Raw genomic sequence first — 15,033 nt, forward strand, 5'->3', positions numbered from 1 at the left:
TAAATCTTCTATATTGTTATTATTGGTAGGTTTCACTCTGTTGACACTGAAATTTGATCTAATGTTCTGACATATAAAAAAGAACGCAGACAAATTATATCATATAATCGTACTTTAGTACCATAAATAATATTTCCAAATTCTTTTTTTTGTTTAAAGAAGTAGATAAGAGGTGTTTCTCTTCAAAAGTGATTTTGACTTATTTAGAATCACTCCCAAATGAGTCATTATTTTATATGGATTGTGGACAATGTTGACATTGTCCATCATATTGAAAATCATCTCACATAAGATCACAACAATTATGCATTAAAATCACCTGACTTATTGTAACTGACAGAACTGTACAATTCCTTCCAATGCCAACAAAACCATTGATGAAAGTTTTTTCTTCTCTGTGAGAGAGCATGTGAGATGATGAGGACGGTGGATTTGGTCGACTAATATAATATATCATAAGTACATAGCCCTCCCATATTTTATCGATTTCCTTATTTTGTAGGAAAGGTAAGGTCATCATTGAACAAGTGGTACATTATGCATACTTACCTAATTCGATAAGGCAATCACATTAATCTCAATGGTGCTCCCAGAGTGCTACAGAGAGAACAACACTGGTTGTGGCCCAAAATTGTAGACTGGCTTACATTTGGACAAGGTGAGCTATGGCTACAAAGAGAAACTAATATACATTGAAGATGTCTCTTTGGCGGTATTCAAGTTAATCACGCACTGCCATGCGTCTTAACTTTCCCACATGGCAATGCTTGATTATTTTGGAATCCTTGTCACGATGGCATCCCGTTGCATGAAAGTTTTCACGGATTAAGAATTGAGATTCCGTAGTTATAAGTTACAACAAATGACTATTGACTGCAAGTGTGTCAAAACAAATTTAAATTAACAGCAAACTCTCTCTTTAAATTTGCAAGCATCAGCAAAACTGCATTGCAAATGAACCATACTTTACAGAGAGCGAGGTCGACCACCATCACTTCACACAGAAACAAGGTGACAGCAAGTATTCTAAGGAAGCCCGCAATACATGCAAACTTTGTTACAGCATACAAATGTTCTTACCAAAACAAGCTTTTACCCATCTGCATGATTGCATCTCCCACAACCATCTATATGTTGGTATCAAAGTCTGCAATCATGTTTTCCTGGAAACCTTCCTCTTTCTTGATAATCCCTTTTGCTTTTCATCCCTCTTCCTCTTCTTTACTTGATTCTGGAATGATTTACCAACCAAGGAAGGTTGTTCTTTCAAGGCAAAGCTTTTTGCAACATGTCCCAAGTGAAGTTTCTTCACCATAAATATTCTTTTCAGCTCACCACGATGGGCAGTGTATGCACGAACCCAAGAGCAAAATGCGTTTTTGGCCAGTGTCTTCGTATCTGGCTGAGAAAAGAAATGAAGGCAATGTCTTAATGTTAATCACAAAGAAAGAAACTCATAATTATTACAAATATTCAAACTTATAAATCTGGCTGGCATACCCAGCAAACATATTAAAAGTAAAACGATATTTCCTTAAGTATCTGGTTTGGATAAGTCATTTGCTAAGGTTTCACAATAATGCGAGATAGCTAAAGATTAAGAAAAAGTCCAAAACTGGATGGAGGGCTTTCTTCACAGTACAAACACAGCTCGACAAAGCATACTTTAAGGCACACTGAAGAAGAATCAGGAGAAGAGAAGTACCTTCTCTGTAAATGCTTCAAGTGCCTTTTGCAAAGACATCACCCAAGGATGTGAGTCAATGGAAAGAAACTTCCTGACATGCTTATGACCAAATAGTGGAAAACTATCTAATACTTTGAGGAGGGGATACTCTTGTAGGGAAACACCATGTTTCTCCAACTCTTTCAAATAATCCATTTCAATTGGCTGTAAAAATAACAATGAATCTCCTCTTTCGCCAAGCCGAGCGGTTCTTCCAACCCTACATCAAGTATGAAATAAATATCAAGAAAAACATTAAAGATGCATGATAGACTTAGCGTAGTGAAATTCCATGCTAAGAAACAAAACTTCAAAATAAATAACCTTGTAATTTTAGCCGCTGAAAAAACAACATCACTCCGTTTAAAACCAATTAGTTCTTAAGGCTTTTCAAATATTTGAATAATTTAAAATATTGGGATATCGTTATTTTCTTATGCATCTCATGAGGAACTTTGATGATGTATAATCATGTAATGCTGCGGATAAAAGTGTTACTTAGTTGAATGAGCATCCATGGACTGAAAACAATCAAAACTCTGGCTTATATTGTTGCACATGCAGGAAAGAAGAGGGGGGATAAAATGGGAAAAGAAAAATGAAGATGGATAAGTTTAAATACCTATGAACATATTCAGTAGCCTCGCCTGGAGAATCATATTGTATGATACATTTTACTTTTGGGAAATCCAAACCTCTAGCACAAACATCTGTGGACAACAGAAGAGCCGATTTTTCTTTTTTGAAGGTTTCAAAAGCAGTTCTTCGATCCTCCTGCTTCATATTCCCATGTAACCGAAAGGTCTTACATCTAACAAACATCTGCTTAAGTTCTGCTTCTAGTCCTGAGTGAGGTCTGAATTGGAACTCACTTATCAAGGAGTAGTGAAAATCCACTGCATCACATGTTGAAAAGAATAGCACAATCTGTAAAATGAGCAAGTGAGTGAGAACTGACAAGGTAAAGCATAATAAAATGAAGTTGAAGACTGCATAGAAAGACCCAAACTGTGTTAACAATATAAGACATCACTTCGAGGATTTCAGGATGTGGTAAATAGGATACATCATTGATGCTGAAGGACATTATCCCTTTATATGAACTCACTAGCACAATATCACAGAATTGAAAAGTATAATCTTGAATATGAAGATTCTAAAGACTGCCAAAGAAAGAAAAAGCTAGCTTCCATAACCATTAGAAAATGGAAGGTTGAGAAGTAGGCTTTACCTTTTCGGAAGTTTCTCGCTCAAAAAGATGTTTTAGAATGGAAAGAAGTACAGCAAGCCGTGCATTACATGGTACTGCAAAGAAATTTGATCACAACAGTTAATCACCACATCTATTATGTAGTCTAATGAATCATACCTGCCCCCTCCCGGCGCTCCCAAAAAACAATAAAAAAGAAAAGAAAAGAAAAGTATTGGCACATACCTTTTACATATCTCTGGGTCAATTGAGCTGGAAGTTTATAATCTTCACTAAAAGAGCCTGTTGTCTTTACTGAAGGTTGTGGTTCATCATCTGTGTCAGATCCTAAATGCTCATGTAATGCAATTGACTGTGTCTTTTTCTCAGGCATGCCAATCATAACAGGTTTTTCTAAACTCATTTTCGCAAGATGATTGACTTTTTCATTTAAGGTCGCTGATAATAGCAAATTCTGCCTCTGAAACTCATATTTAGTTGAAACAACACTATCCTCAGTGGCAGAGCCATGTTGCATTGAACCCAAACGATCTAGTATTTCCTCTATTTCTTTTCCAAATCCCAATTCCAAAATTCTGTAAAAAAAAACATATGGATACCTAATGAATGCACGTCAAATTATACAATGACAATTGGATACAATAATAGCATTGTACACATTCATGATAGAGTATATAATAAAAACTCGAATGGTGTATGTGTAGCATACCTATCTGCTTCATCAAAGATAATCCAACGCAAATTTGTGTGCAAGAACGATGATGTATTCTTCAGGTGATCCAAGAGTCGTCCAGGAGTTGCAACAAGAATTGATATGCCTGAAAAAAGCAGATGGGTTGTGAGCAGACCATACCAAAAAATATCTTTAACAAAAACCAATAACCAAAAATTAAATTTCGGGCACCTTTGCGCAGCCTGGCCTTCTCCTTGTTCCTGTTTTCACCTCCCATTACATAACCAGGGACAATCCAATGAAACCTGTGCAGTAACTTGTGCAGGATTTCATGAACCTGCAAACACAGCTCTCGCGTTGGCACAAGAACCAACGCTAGCAATCAAAACAAGCATATGTCAATGTTAGTATGTGAGCTTACAATCATGCTTGTAAGTTTGTTCACAAAATATATCGATGCTATGTTTGTATGGTACCTACCGAAAGTGCCATCAGAGCGCTGAATTCGAGGTTGGTACAAGTGCAAGTGGTGGATAACCGGAGCCAAATACGCCACCGTTTTGCCTGTGCCCGTAGCCGCATTCACAAGCACATGGCGGCCGGACAGAATTACAGGGATGGCTTGAGCTTGCACCAGAGTTGGAGCTTTGAAGCCCAACCTTTCTGTTTCGTTCAAACAACAAAAAGGTATTTTCTTTATTATTTTGGAAGAGAATAAAATTATAGTTTTGGCACAAATAAAAAAATTTGTATTACCTTCGAGCTGCTCGCATAAGTTTGAGTGAAGGCCGAGGCTGGAGAAAGAGCAAGACGAGAAGATTTCACCTTCCTCTGTTTGTGTGTTTTTTCTCTTGGCGGCCACCATTTGAGCTGCTGCTGCTGCTGCTTCTTTCGTGCTCCAAGTTCCTGCTTCGTACTCACTTCTTATTCCAGCACCAACCCGACCCGAAAATTATTGGGCTGGACCCTAAATATTACAAATTTGGACCCTGGCCCAGCCCACAATGAAACTGCAGTGCCTGGCCCGCCTGAGCTGAAAACTGAAAAAAGCTGAAGAGGTGCTTCTGAACCTCCTCGTCTTTCTCTTGCATCTTCAACCCGTGAGAAGTCTCCAACAATCACATTAATCAATCGGTAAGCTTCAATTGTTTCCATGTGAACGTGATCGAATTATTTACACTTCGTGTAGTTCAATTTCGGGAAAATTTTACCTTTATTTCGTGGTTGGCTGTAGCTCGGGCTTTAGGGTTTTTGCTCGCATCTGGATCTGTGAGCAATTCAGATGGGTTCGGACGACGTCGTAGATAGCTTGGAGAAAGGGTTACTATCCGAAACTGCAAATGAAGCTGAAGATGAAATAGTTCTGTATTCAGCTTCGTTTCAGGAGATGGAGGAGAATTATGTGAAGTTCCGAACAGCACAGTGGCTTCTTTACTCTTTGCTTTTAATATTGGCATGGGGAATTGGGTTCTTCATGCTGCTTTATTTACCAGTCCGAAGATACATTTTGCGCAAGGATATTCGGTCCAGAAAGCTCTATCTCACTCCTAATGCCATTGTCTACAAGGTAAATTCAAATTTGAAGTTTGAATCCTTTTCTTCTTGTTGATAATTTGAGCTCTTGAATGTGCTTTGTTCTTGTTTAATATGATTGTTTTTCCATTGATCAATCTTTGAATGCTGCTGGACTATGGTTGGTTGGTTTTGCTATATGAAATTATGGACAGATGGTTACCTTTGGATGATGCTTTGTTTCTTTAGCTCAGGTTACAAAGCCAGTTCCATTTCCAATTTTTGGGGTGCTGAAGAAAGAAAAGCATGTTTTGTTGCCTTCAGTCGCTGATGTTGTAATTGAGCAAGGTAAAGAGCATTGTCAGTTGCTACATGAATGTTATTTTCCAATACCTTAAGTCTTGCTGGTGCTGTCTTAGAACCGCCTATAATGCTATTGTTATACTCAGGATATCTGCAGTCTCTCTATGGTGTCTACTCACTTAGAATAGAGCATGTTGGTGTCAGAAGGCCGCCAAGCGATGATGTTCAAATCCATGGCATTGCAAATCCCAGTGCTTTCAGGAAGGTACTTACTCACTGTAGTTGTGTTAAAGTTATCCCCAAGTTTACTAAGTATGAGTTACTTTATCAACCTTGATGTCCCATTTCAGGCTGTCCTCATGCGCCTGTCAAGCATGACGAATGAGGTTTTCTCTAGACAAGTTTCCACGCTTGAAGACATTCCCAATTTGAGGGTAGGGTCATATGCCAGATGCTTCCGGTCCTTATCAAAGGAAGTTGAACTTATTTTGGTTTATATTTGACAAGCTTGATCTGGGCATATTGATTAAACCTTGAGAACCTGTTAGCCAATATCAATGCTAGGAAAAACCCTTCCTTATCTTATTCAGCTAGGCAATTGTCTTTCAGAAGTTCAATATTTATTAGTTCTCTTTCTTTCTATTGTCAGCTTCAGATGTCCCCGTCAAAGCCCCTCAGGTATGGGGATCTAACACTACTGCAGAAACTTGATGAAGTTGGAACTTCTGTAAAGGTAGAACGCCAAACTTCCTACTTTTGTTTTAAAAGTAGGGTATGCTCTTCTTTCTTGCAGACTTTACTTACATCTGGTATATTTTACAGAGAGTTCAAACATTACTTGAGGAGCGCCCTCCAACATCAGAACCTATAGAATGAAGTAAGTTGATTAAAGTCAGCAATGAATTTTAATTCTTCAGGCCCTTCACATATTCTTAGTTGGACATTTTTCTTCTCAATACAAGCTGATTGTTTGATAATATACTCAGATGTGCCGTTTCCTATGTTTTGGATCTAGTATGTGATGCAGGATATGCAGGACGTCTGTAATTTGACATCAGGCCCTTCCCCGGTACAACATGCATGCCCCCCGATACCATTTTATCATCACACCTATCTCAGCTGACAATCCAGCAGTGCATTTTACAACCCCACAAACATGAGATATGCTTCCAACGTGTCTGTTGGTGATTTTGGTGTACTTTGTATCTTATCATTTGCAAATATAGAAATTGTCCCGTGTAAATTTTTTTTTATGATTCTCCCCATTGAGGTTTGTTGTGTGCTGTTCTTTTCACGAAAAAGATTTCCTTTTTGTTTTCATTTCTATTTCTCTCCTGTAATACTCTGGAAATTCCGTTCCCTATATTTGAAAATTGTTCCATTTTTAACTATATTTTCAACTGTTGGCCCTCTTGTGGGCCTAGTCTGATTGTGTGAATATCTCAGCTTCAGGCCTTCACCTGTTGGGGCCTTACTGTATGTGCTGCAAATATAAACTGCCCTTTACAACTATTTGGGTTATCTGAGATACTCCTTTGTCAAACTTTTTTAAATTTTCAACTTTTTTTTTCGCCAAATTGTATGTTCAGTAAATATCTTTGAAGGGCCATCCGTGATAAGGTTGTATTTGTTGCGGGCCACATGAAAGAAGCAACAATAGAACAATTCATTCAGACAACAAAAATCATTATATATTTTCCGTACGATCTTCTTGTTGGGGTGAACCCAAGTTTTCTTGTACGAAATCTTAAAGCTTTAGGGAAGGTTGAGATGAAGTTGGGGAAAGGGAAAAAGTGGTTGTGAGTCGCTCTCTAATAAAATTTTCTATTATGTCTTGGCCGTAGGGTTTGCCAACTCAACTTGTTTTTATTGAAATATGCATGAAAAAAGGAAAGCAGAGGAATTTGGTTGGGAAGATGTCGAGTTTGGCTTACCTATGTTGACTTCCCATTCAATTCTCCTTGTGTTTAGTAGGGTTTCCTCTACCTCTTATTATGAGGTCTTTCCGTACCTTCATTTGGATTTTTTCTTTCTTTCTTTCTATTAAGTAATAAAGTAGTAGTTATATATGCAGAAGTGGATTATGCTAGTTGGTGAGGCATGTAGACTTGCTTATTGCCGTTCGAGTTGGATCATCCTCTTCATTCACTAAATAGTAGTTTAAAATATCGTTTTGTAAAAGAAGAAAAAAGGGTAATAATTATACATACAAAATGTTAATTATCAGAGTAAATAAATAGTGCCCTTCAGGACAATAACAAGAGCATGGTGCTTGGGTTGGGTGTTTATGACTAGATGGACCTTTGAAAGAACATGCTCAGATGCTCTACGAATCAAATTAGAGGGCAACAAAACCTATGGGAGTTGGATGATTAGTCACTATCTACCGCCCAAGTATTCAGGCCCCTACAAAGCATCAAAGCATTTTTAACATTAATAACCAATTGGAATTTGGAAATACAGCATGGAAACTTGAATTGAAAACTCATTAGGGTCAAGCAAATTTCGTGCTTTTGGGAAAAGACAATTGCAATAGAACACGGATTTCGTCATGTGAAAAACGCCGTGAGCTAATATGGTCGATGAGAATGAGGCGTGAGATCATCATCACCATCAAGCAAGCATTGGCTTGGCTCGGCCTTTGCATGCAAATGTGATGCAGCACGACATGTTTTTAGAAAACCAAACTTTTTGTCCAAGCTAGCTTTTGATTGTTTTGCATGCAAATAAGTTGAAAACTTTTTCTCTCAGAAAATAAATATTGCATGCACATATTGATGTCAATAGGAGTCGACTAGCTAGCACAATCTCCTACAGTTTGATTTTATTTCTTTTATATTTATTGTATCCAACAACCTCATTTTCAGTTTGCTCTTAATTTGTATGTAGGTGCCTGTTTTTGTTGCCTAGTTTATTATTCGACTGGGATTGTGGGTTTGGTACATTATTGTCCTTTTATTTTTGTTTTCATTTTATAAATACAAATGAGACTTTAAACTTCTCATTGATATTTTGAACGATCATGATTCAGTAATGTGATAGATATGACCGACAAACGATTTAAATATTTGGTTCTACTCATCTCAAATGAAATGAATAATTTCATTTTGTTGGAAAGTATAGTATTCCATTTCCTTGTGGGTAGGTAGGTGGGCATAGTAATTAGTGAGTGGAAGCAAAGTTCAACGCCTAATTTTGAGTACGAATGATGGCTGAACAAACTCATCATCCATAATACAAACATTATAGAGAAAAATATAAGATAACAAAAACCAAATCAAATCCAAAACCAATGGTTGATTGGTTGTGATGGTGGTTGTGATGGTGGTGGTCATGGCGGTGAAAAGACATAACTTTTCGAAAATTAATTTATATGTGACTTGACATGAGTTCCCCAAACCTAAGTACTGAATAGAATCATAGATCCTATTACTTTCTGGTCTCACAGTGATGCATTTATTCCTGATCCCTCTGCTCTCAAAAGAAAAGAAAAGAAATATATATATATATATATAAATATATCTATATAATACAACCCATCGGCATATATATATTTTCAAGAGAGAGACTGCTATATGTGTAACCCAAAAACCATATTTTATTTTTTATAAAATTCAAGGCTGCCAATGACAAATCAAAACACATTCAGTCAGTCGCGCTAATTAAATTATATGTATTTTATTTATTAATTCATCTGTCTTGGCAGTTTATATTTTGTTGTTTTTTTTAAATTATCAAAGATAAATTAATTATAAAAAGATTATATAAAATACATAATTGTACACATTTTTCTGGTCATAGATCTTTGTATTTTGCTAGACGATATGTAAAATGCCTGTGTGTCCTCATAGCACAGTTACTCAGTGAGAGGGAGAAAGAGAGAGGGGAGAGAGTGCTTCTTGTTATTCTGAGGACAACTGAGAGTTGCCCAATACTTGGCGTCTCGTCTCCAACCGATTCAAATACACAGTGATACAAAATCGAATGCTACCACCGATTCTCTTCGAGTTCTTCACCACCTCAATCCCACCACCATTTCTCTATCTTTCATCAATTCCATCAAATACCCTTTAGCCTTCTTCCTCTTCCTTCTTCCCAAGATTGCCATTCTTGCAAGCTTTTCTCATTGCTGGGTCTGGGACTTGCTCCAAATCGATACTTTCCAATTGGGTTTTTGCTGTTTTGGGATTTGAGCATCTGAGTCGTCCATGGCTGCCTCCTCTGTTGCATCTCCGCTCTGCACGTGGCTCGTGGCCGCTTGCATGTCGGTCACGTGCGACGGGGACTGTTCCACCAGACCTTCCATGCTCAGCTCCCCCAAGAGACGACCCAAATGTGCTGCAAGAAGGAGGCTGCCGTCTAAACGTAGTAGCTTCAGTGCCGATTTTCAGAAAGGCCTGAATTCTGCCTTCAGTGGATCCAGCATTCAGGGCCTCATGAGCTCCTGTTTGGCTTTTGAGCCCTGCGATGAGTACTACAGCTCAAAGGGTTTATCTTCTTTGGGCTCCAATGGACTCTCCTCGCTGTTTGGATCCAAAACTGGGACTACCAATCGAAGGCAGAGGCGTTTTCATGGAGCCGCCCATTCTGGTAATCGTGTTTTTGTGATCTTTTACTGGTTTTGACCTGTTATCAGTTAATTATTAATCTTGTGATTGTATTTTCAAGTATATCAGGACATGTTGATTGTGTTGTTTTTATTTTTTAATATTCAGAATCTTGGAAGCTATCAATTCAATGTATTTTGTGTGTGCGTGCGTGTTTGTTTTTTGGGTTGGGGGGTGTTTACGCACTGCAATTGCTTTGGGTATAACTTCTTGTTTCGCTTACTTCCTTGAACGTTTGTATCTGAAGTTGGATTTAATTGATTGAATTTTTTTTAAAAAAAATATGTAGTTCGGAATTTTAAAAAGCTAGTTTGTGTTGTGTGTGTAAAAGTTCTTTGTTTTTCATTACAAAGCTAATAGGCTTAGTTTATCCTTATACTGCAGTTTGGTTTATTTGAAGTTGGTTATGTTGTTGGAAAGAGGTTGTCTTCTTTTCTTTTGTAATAAAGTGGGTTTACACTGGCCATAAGATAAACATTGGGTTAATAGTAAAATGGTTCTAATGGAACTAATTGACTCAAAGCATCTGCAATGCCCAACTGTTGATTGATGAATGATTATACTAGCCAGGAAATGTCATTTAAATGTAGAAAAGAGTAAAAATGTCTTGTTAGTCAAGAAGTTGCTATATCTTGAACGAGGAAAAAGAAGAGGGACTAATCCTCTGCTACCTAGTAAACCTTTGAGTACTCTAACTAAAGCTTTCCTAAGATTCAAATGGTATAAAATGATAGGTAGTAATTTAGTGGCTGTATGTCCTCTGATATGCCGATCATCTCTGTTCATTTCTATATTACTGTTATTGTTGGAAATATAGGGGAAACCATGGCTGTAGCTGTGCAACCTACTGAAGAAAGAACAAAACAGAAGAAACCTACAACAAGACAGAGGCGAGTGGTTGTGACAGGAATGAGTGTGGTGAGCCCACTCGGTCATGATTCTGATGTCTTCTACAACAATTTGCTGGAGGGAGTTAGTGGCATTAGTGAGATAGAAGCTTTTGATTGTACCCAATTTCCAACGGTAAACAATTTACTAAACCTCCCTTCAATTGTTGTATTCTCTATATTATGTTCTTAGTACCTTTTCTTTTCTTTAGAGGATTGGTGGAGAGATCAAGTCTTTCTCAACTGACGGATGGGTAGCACCAAAGTTTTCCAGACGAATGGATAAATTCATGCTTTACATGCTTACTGCTGGGAAGAAAGCCTTGGCAGATGGTGGAATTACAGAAGATGTCATGAAACAAATTGACAAAGCTAAATGTGGAGTTTTGATTGGTTCAGCAATGGGTGGCATGAAGGTAACCTCAGTGCTCTGTGGTTTAATATTATGTACGAAAAATTGGCTTGCAAGAGCTTCTGATATATCTTCAATTTATGTTCTTCAACAAGCCTAGTTTAAAGTCTGTAAGGTTATGTCACATCTTTCGACTGCTATTTTTTTTGGTTCTCCGAAACTACTTCCTTTTATTTCAGAACTGGACTTGTTTATATTATTTAATTATTTATGTAAGACAGTGTATCACTGTTTCTCTCCCATACTGAAATGTCATGTAAAGTCGATCGAATCTTTTCACAAAATATGGAAATTCAAGCTAGATATTACCACATTGAGTGACAAAATCCGTAGCTGGGACAAGGAATCTTATGTGTTCTTCATTGCTGCAGTAAATATCTCGACTGACGACTTCATTTGGTATTTTGACATTGATCAGGTGTTCAATGATGCAATTGAAGCTTTACGGGTTTCATATAAGAAGATGAATCCGTTCTGTGTACCTTTTGCAACTACAAACATGGGTTCTGCCATGCTCGCAATGGATCTGGTGAGCTTATATTTAGTATTTGCAATACTTTTACACACCATAATGACTGCTGGAATTTTGTACTTGTCCTTTTAACTGCTTTACTCATGAAATTGCAGGGTTGGATGGGCCCAAATTATTCTATTTCTACTGCTTGTGCTACGAGCAACTTCTGTATCTTGAATTCAGCAAATCATATCATTAGAGGTGAAGCTGTAAGTGGTCTACAAATCTTATTATGGATTTTTTTTATAATGTTAAGAAAATGTGAAGTGAATCAGTGGTAAAGTTGAATAGAAAAGAGGATATACTGACTAACCATCCTTAAATATGCCATTATGATTTTGTTGCAATTTTCTTTGAAATTATATGCAGGATATTATGCTCTGTGGTGGTTCAGACTCAGTGATGATACCTATTGGTAACTCTCCCATCCCTTAACTATATCATTTCTGTCTTATTTTTACTGAGATTTGCACGACATTTTCATGATATTCTTGCACTTATGTTATCACTCCAGGATTGGGAGGCTTTGTGGCATGCAGAGCACTTTCACAAAGAAACAGTGATCCAACGAAAGCATCACGCCCTTGGGATATTGTAATGTTATCAATAACCATGCTAATTTCATTTGTTCTTTTTCCCATCCTAATTGGTTGTGTGCTGAAACTTTTAATTTTTTTTGTCAAGAACAAGAAATGGTATGATCACATAAAGCATGCCAATGTAATTTTAGTTCTAGACATGTGTACTGGGCTCGAGATTTGAGTTTATTTACTGTAGAAATGTTTAACAAGTATAAAGGGACATCATTCTGAAAGCAAAACCTGTAATCTGTATTCTTGGTGTCTTACTTCCTTGTAGACTTACATTAGTGTTGTTTCTCACGATATCTGGTTTTTGGTTATTGGTCAGAATCGCGATGGCTTTGTTATGGGGGAAGGAGCTGGCGTTTTGCTTCTAGAAGAGTTAGAACATGCTAAGGTATTTTAAACTCTATATCTATGACCGTGGTAATAGCACTTGGGTGTTTCTCGGAGTTTGCTTTTTCTCTTCTATGTTCTATGTAGGATCACATCTTCTGTAAGGTTGTAGGTCATCAGGTACTTTAGACCACATTCTGCAGCAATTCTGTATCCTGTAGTTCCCTCAAGCTAATCCATCTCATGCTTTCTGTTGTTACTTCTCTTGGGTTACATTGGGTGACTTATAGTCAACTTTGCTTGCTGCTACCTCTGAAGTTGCATCAACCCAATTTCTAGTTCTGTATTTCTATCTTACTATGTGATATGGTGTTTGTGTATAGATGCTACTTTATAGCATTTAATCACCAATTAGTTTTTATTTTTGTAGAAAAGAGGTGCAACTATCTATGCAGAATTCCTTGGTGGAAGCTTCACATGTGATGCTTACCACATGACTGAGCCACACCCTGATGGTAATATGCTTCGCCTTTGACAATATCATTCTCTCATTGTTTTGTTTAGCCAAGGAAGCAAGAAAATTTTCTTTTAAGCTGTTTCTGTTGATTTATTAGTTTCTTTATTTTGTACCGCATTTACACTAAAGAAATTTCACCATTTAAGACATTTAAATGCAAATATTCATATGAATGTCTTTGTTTATCCTTTTTTGCTAAGTGATTTTCTATATTGATTTCAAGATATTTGAAAGTATCCTTATGGCTCCTGAGTCACCTTGCACTTGTTTCATTGAATTTTATCACATTCTAGAATCTGAATATGTCATTAATGTCGTCTAAAACAGGTGCTGGTGTTATTCTCTGCATAGAAAAGGCATTAGCTCAGTCTGGGGTGTCTAGGGAAGATGTTAATTACATCAACGCTCATGCTACATCCACACTGGCCGGAGATCTCAAAGAATATAATGCTCTTATTCATTGTTTTGGCCAGAATCCTGAGGTAACCTACTTTGCATAACTTGTATTATCTGTTTTCTTAATATCATGTATTGCCATTTTTGGTAACCTCCTACTGTTTACAGTTGAGAGTGAACTCCACAAAATCCATGATTGGTCACCTGCTAGGAGCAGCTGGTGCTGTAGAGGCTGTTGCAGCAGTACAGGTAACTTATGTGTTGTTTTTACCTTGGAAGAACTACATATTTTTCAAGTCTTGTATGTAAAGACCAAATACAACTTGCAAAATTATGCCTTAGCTGATTTTTTTCATTTTCAGGTGTAGTTCTTGACATGTAATTTTCTTTTTGTGTAGGCGATACGAACTGGGTGGATTCATCCAAATATCAATCTCGAAAACCCAGATGAGGGTGTGGTATGTGACCTTTTATGGTCTTGTCACCCTTTTATGATGTATGATAGGAAGTGAAACGATAGTTATTTTCAATTTATCACTGGAATCATCTAAATTCTGTCTACACATCAATTCAGGATACAAAACTACTAGTGGGCCCAAAGAAGGAGAGACTGGACGTTAAGGTGGCATTGTCTAACTCATTTGGGTTCGGTGGCCACAACTCGTCAGTCTTGTTTGCCCCTTACAAGTAGTAACACAGATCTAGTGTGCTACTCCAACTTTTGCTGCAATCCCTAAGGTATGTTTGCATACCGTCACTTTTTTGTTAGAAGGAATTGTAATATGTATGACAAATAAAGTAGAACATATTGTAGGACATCTTTCTTTAGGAAGTAGAAGATTCACTTTCTTTTGTTTAGTTTGCTTTACATAAGTTGAGCAAAAGTTGTTATTTGCAGATGGGATTGATCCAATTGCAGTAAGCGCCCATGAAGTCTCCTTTGTATTTGATCTTCTGTTTGGTTGAGTGAGTTGCGGTTCTGAAAACACAGTTGATCGCTGGAGAAGACTGTTGAGGTGGCCCATAAGTAGAACATTAAGAGCTCACCCAATGGTTATCAAGAAATACTTTTGCTTAGAAAATTTCCTTTCTCATAAATAGCCACAGTAGGGTTTGATCTTCGTATGTGCTAGTCATTGAACTGCCGCAAGGGCAATAGTTGCCGTTTGATTTTGGTTTTCATGTACAAGTAGTTGGCTGATAAGATCAGATAGTTGTAATGAAATTTGAGTTTGCAGTTGCATGACATTACTTTTTTCGAAACTGTGAGCTGCTTGTATCATGTCAAATTTTTGCTTTTATCATGATGTTTCCAATAACAAGTATTTTGTTTTGTTTTGTTTTAATTTGTGTTTCATT

At 37.3% G+C, this 15,033-nt stretch overlaps 3 protein-coding genes across 4 annotated transcripts; 2 read left to right on the top strand and 1 right to left on the bottom strand.

Annotated features, from left to right (window-relative positions):
- Window positions 1-804: 804 nt before the first annotated feature.
- LOC103340620 (P-loop containing nucleoside triphosphate hydrolases superfamily protein) lies at window positions 805-4,521 on the bottom strand. Its single transcript, XM_008244055.3, has 9 exons — window positions 4,366-4,521; window positions 4,090-4,272; window positions 3,841-3,984; window positions 3,646-3,754; window positions 3,162-3,511; window positions 2,958-3,031; window positions 2,349-2,653; window positions 1,706-1,946; window positions 805-1,402 (listed from the first exon to the last, which is right to left on the bottom strand). The coding sequence occupies exons 1-9, from the start codon at window positions 4,472-4,474 to the stop codon at window positions 1,154-1,156; spliced, it is 1,764 nt and encodes a 587-aa protein (XP_008242277.2). The 5' UTR covers window positions 4,475-4,521; the 3' UTR covers window positions 805-1,153.
- A 93-nt stretch (window positions 4,522-4,614) lies between these two features.
- Window positions 4,615-6,815, top strand: LOC103340621 (uncharacterized). 2 transcript variants are annotated; one of them, XM_008244056.2, is made up of 8 exons: window positions 4,615-4,743; window positions 4,844-5,176; window positions 5,376-5,469; window positions 5,571-5,689; window positions 5,775-5,858; window positions 6,074-6,157; window positions 6,247-6,301; window positions 6,440-6,815. In XM_008244056.2, exons 2-7 carry the CDS (start codon window positions 4,892-4,894, stop codon window positions 6,298-6,300), a joined length of 720 nt encoding a protein of 239 aa, XP_008242278.1. In that variant the 5' UTR covers window positions 4,615-4,743; window positions 4,844-4,891; the 3' UTR covers window position 6,301; window positions 6,440-6,815. The 2 variants fall into 2 exon arrangements, with proteins under 2 accessions (XP_008242278.1, XP_088898674.1); XM_089042548.1 differs by having other exon boundaries at window positions 6,080-6,157.
- Window positions 6,816-9,204: 2,389 nt separating this feature from the next.
- LOC103340622 (3-oxoacyl-[acyl-carrier-protein] synthase II, chloroplastic-like) lies at window positions 9,205-15,020 on the top strand. Its single transcript, XM_008244057.2, has 14 exons — window positions 9,205-10,014; window positions 10,849-11,054; window positions 11,131-11,334; window positions 11,749-11,859; window positions 11,958-12,053; window positions 12,214-12,259; window positions 12,359-12,438; window positions 12,754-12,822; window positions 13,192-13,276; window positions 13,606-13,760; window positions 13,843-13,923; window positions 14,073-14,132; window positions 14,249-14,412; window positions 14,573-15,020. The coding sequence occupies exons 1-13, from the start codon at window positions 9,633-9,635 to the stop codon at window positions 14,363-14,365; spliced, it is 1,692 nt and encodes a 563-aa protein (XP_008242279.2). The 5' UTR covers window positions 9,205-9,632; the 3' UTR covers window positions 14,366-14,412; window positions 14,573-15,020.
- The last annotated feature ends 13 nt before the right edge of the window (window positions 15,021-15,033 follow it).

This window comes from Prunus mume, linkage group LG8 (genome assembly GCF_029339155.1).
Source record: "Prunus mume cultivar Tortuosa linkage group LG8, ASM2933915v1, whole genome shotgun sequence".
In the NCBI taxonomy this organism is placed as follows: domain Eukaryota; kingdom Viridiplantae; phylum Streptophyta; class Magnoliopsida; order Rosales; family Rosaceae; genus Prunus; species Prunus mume.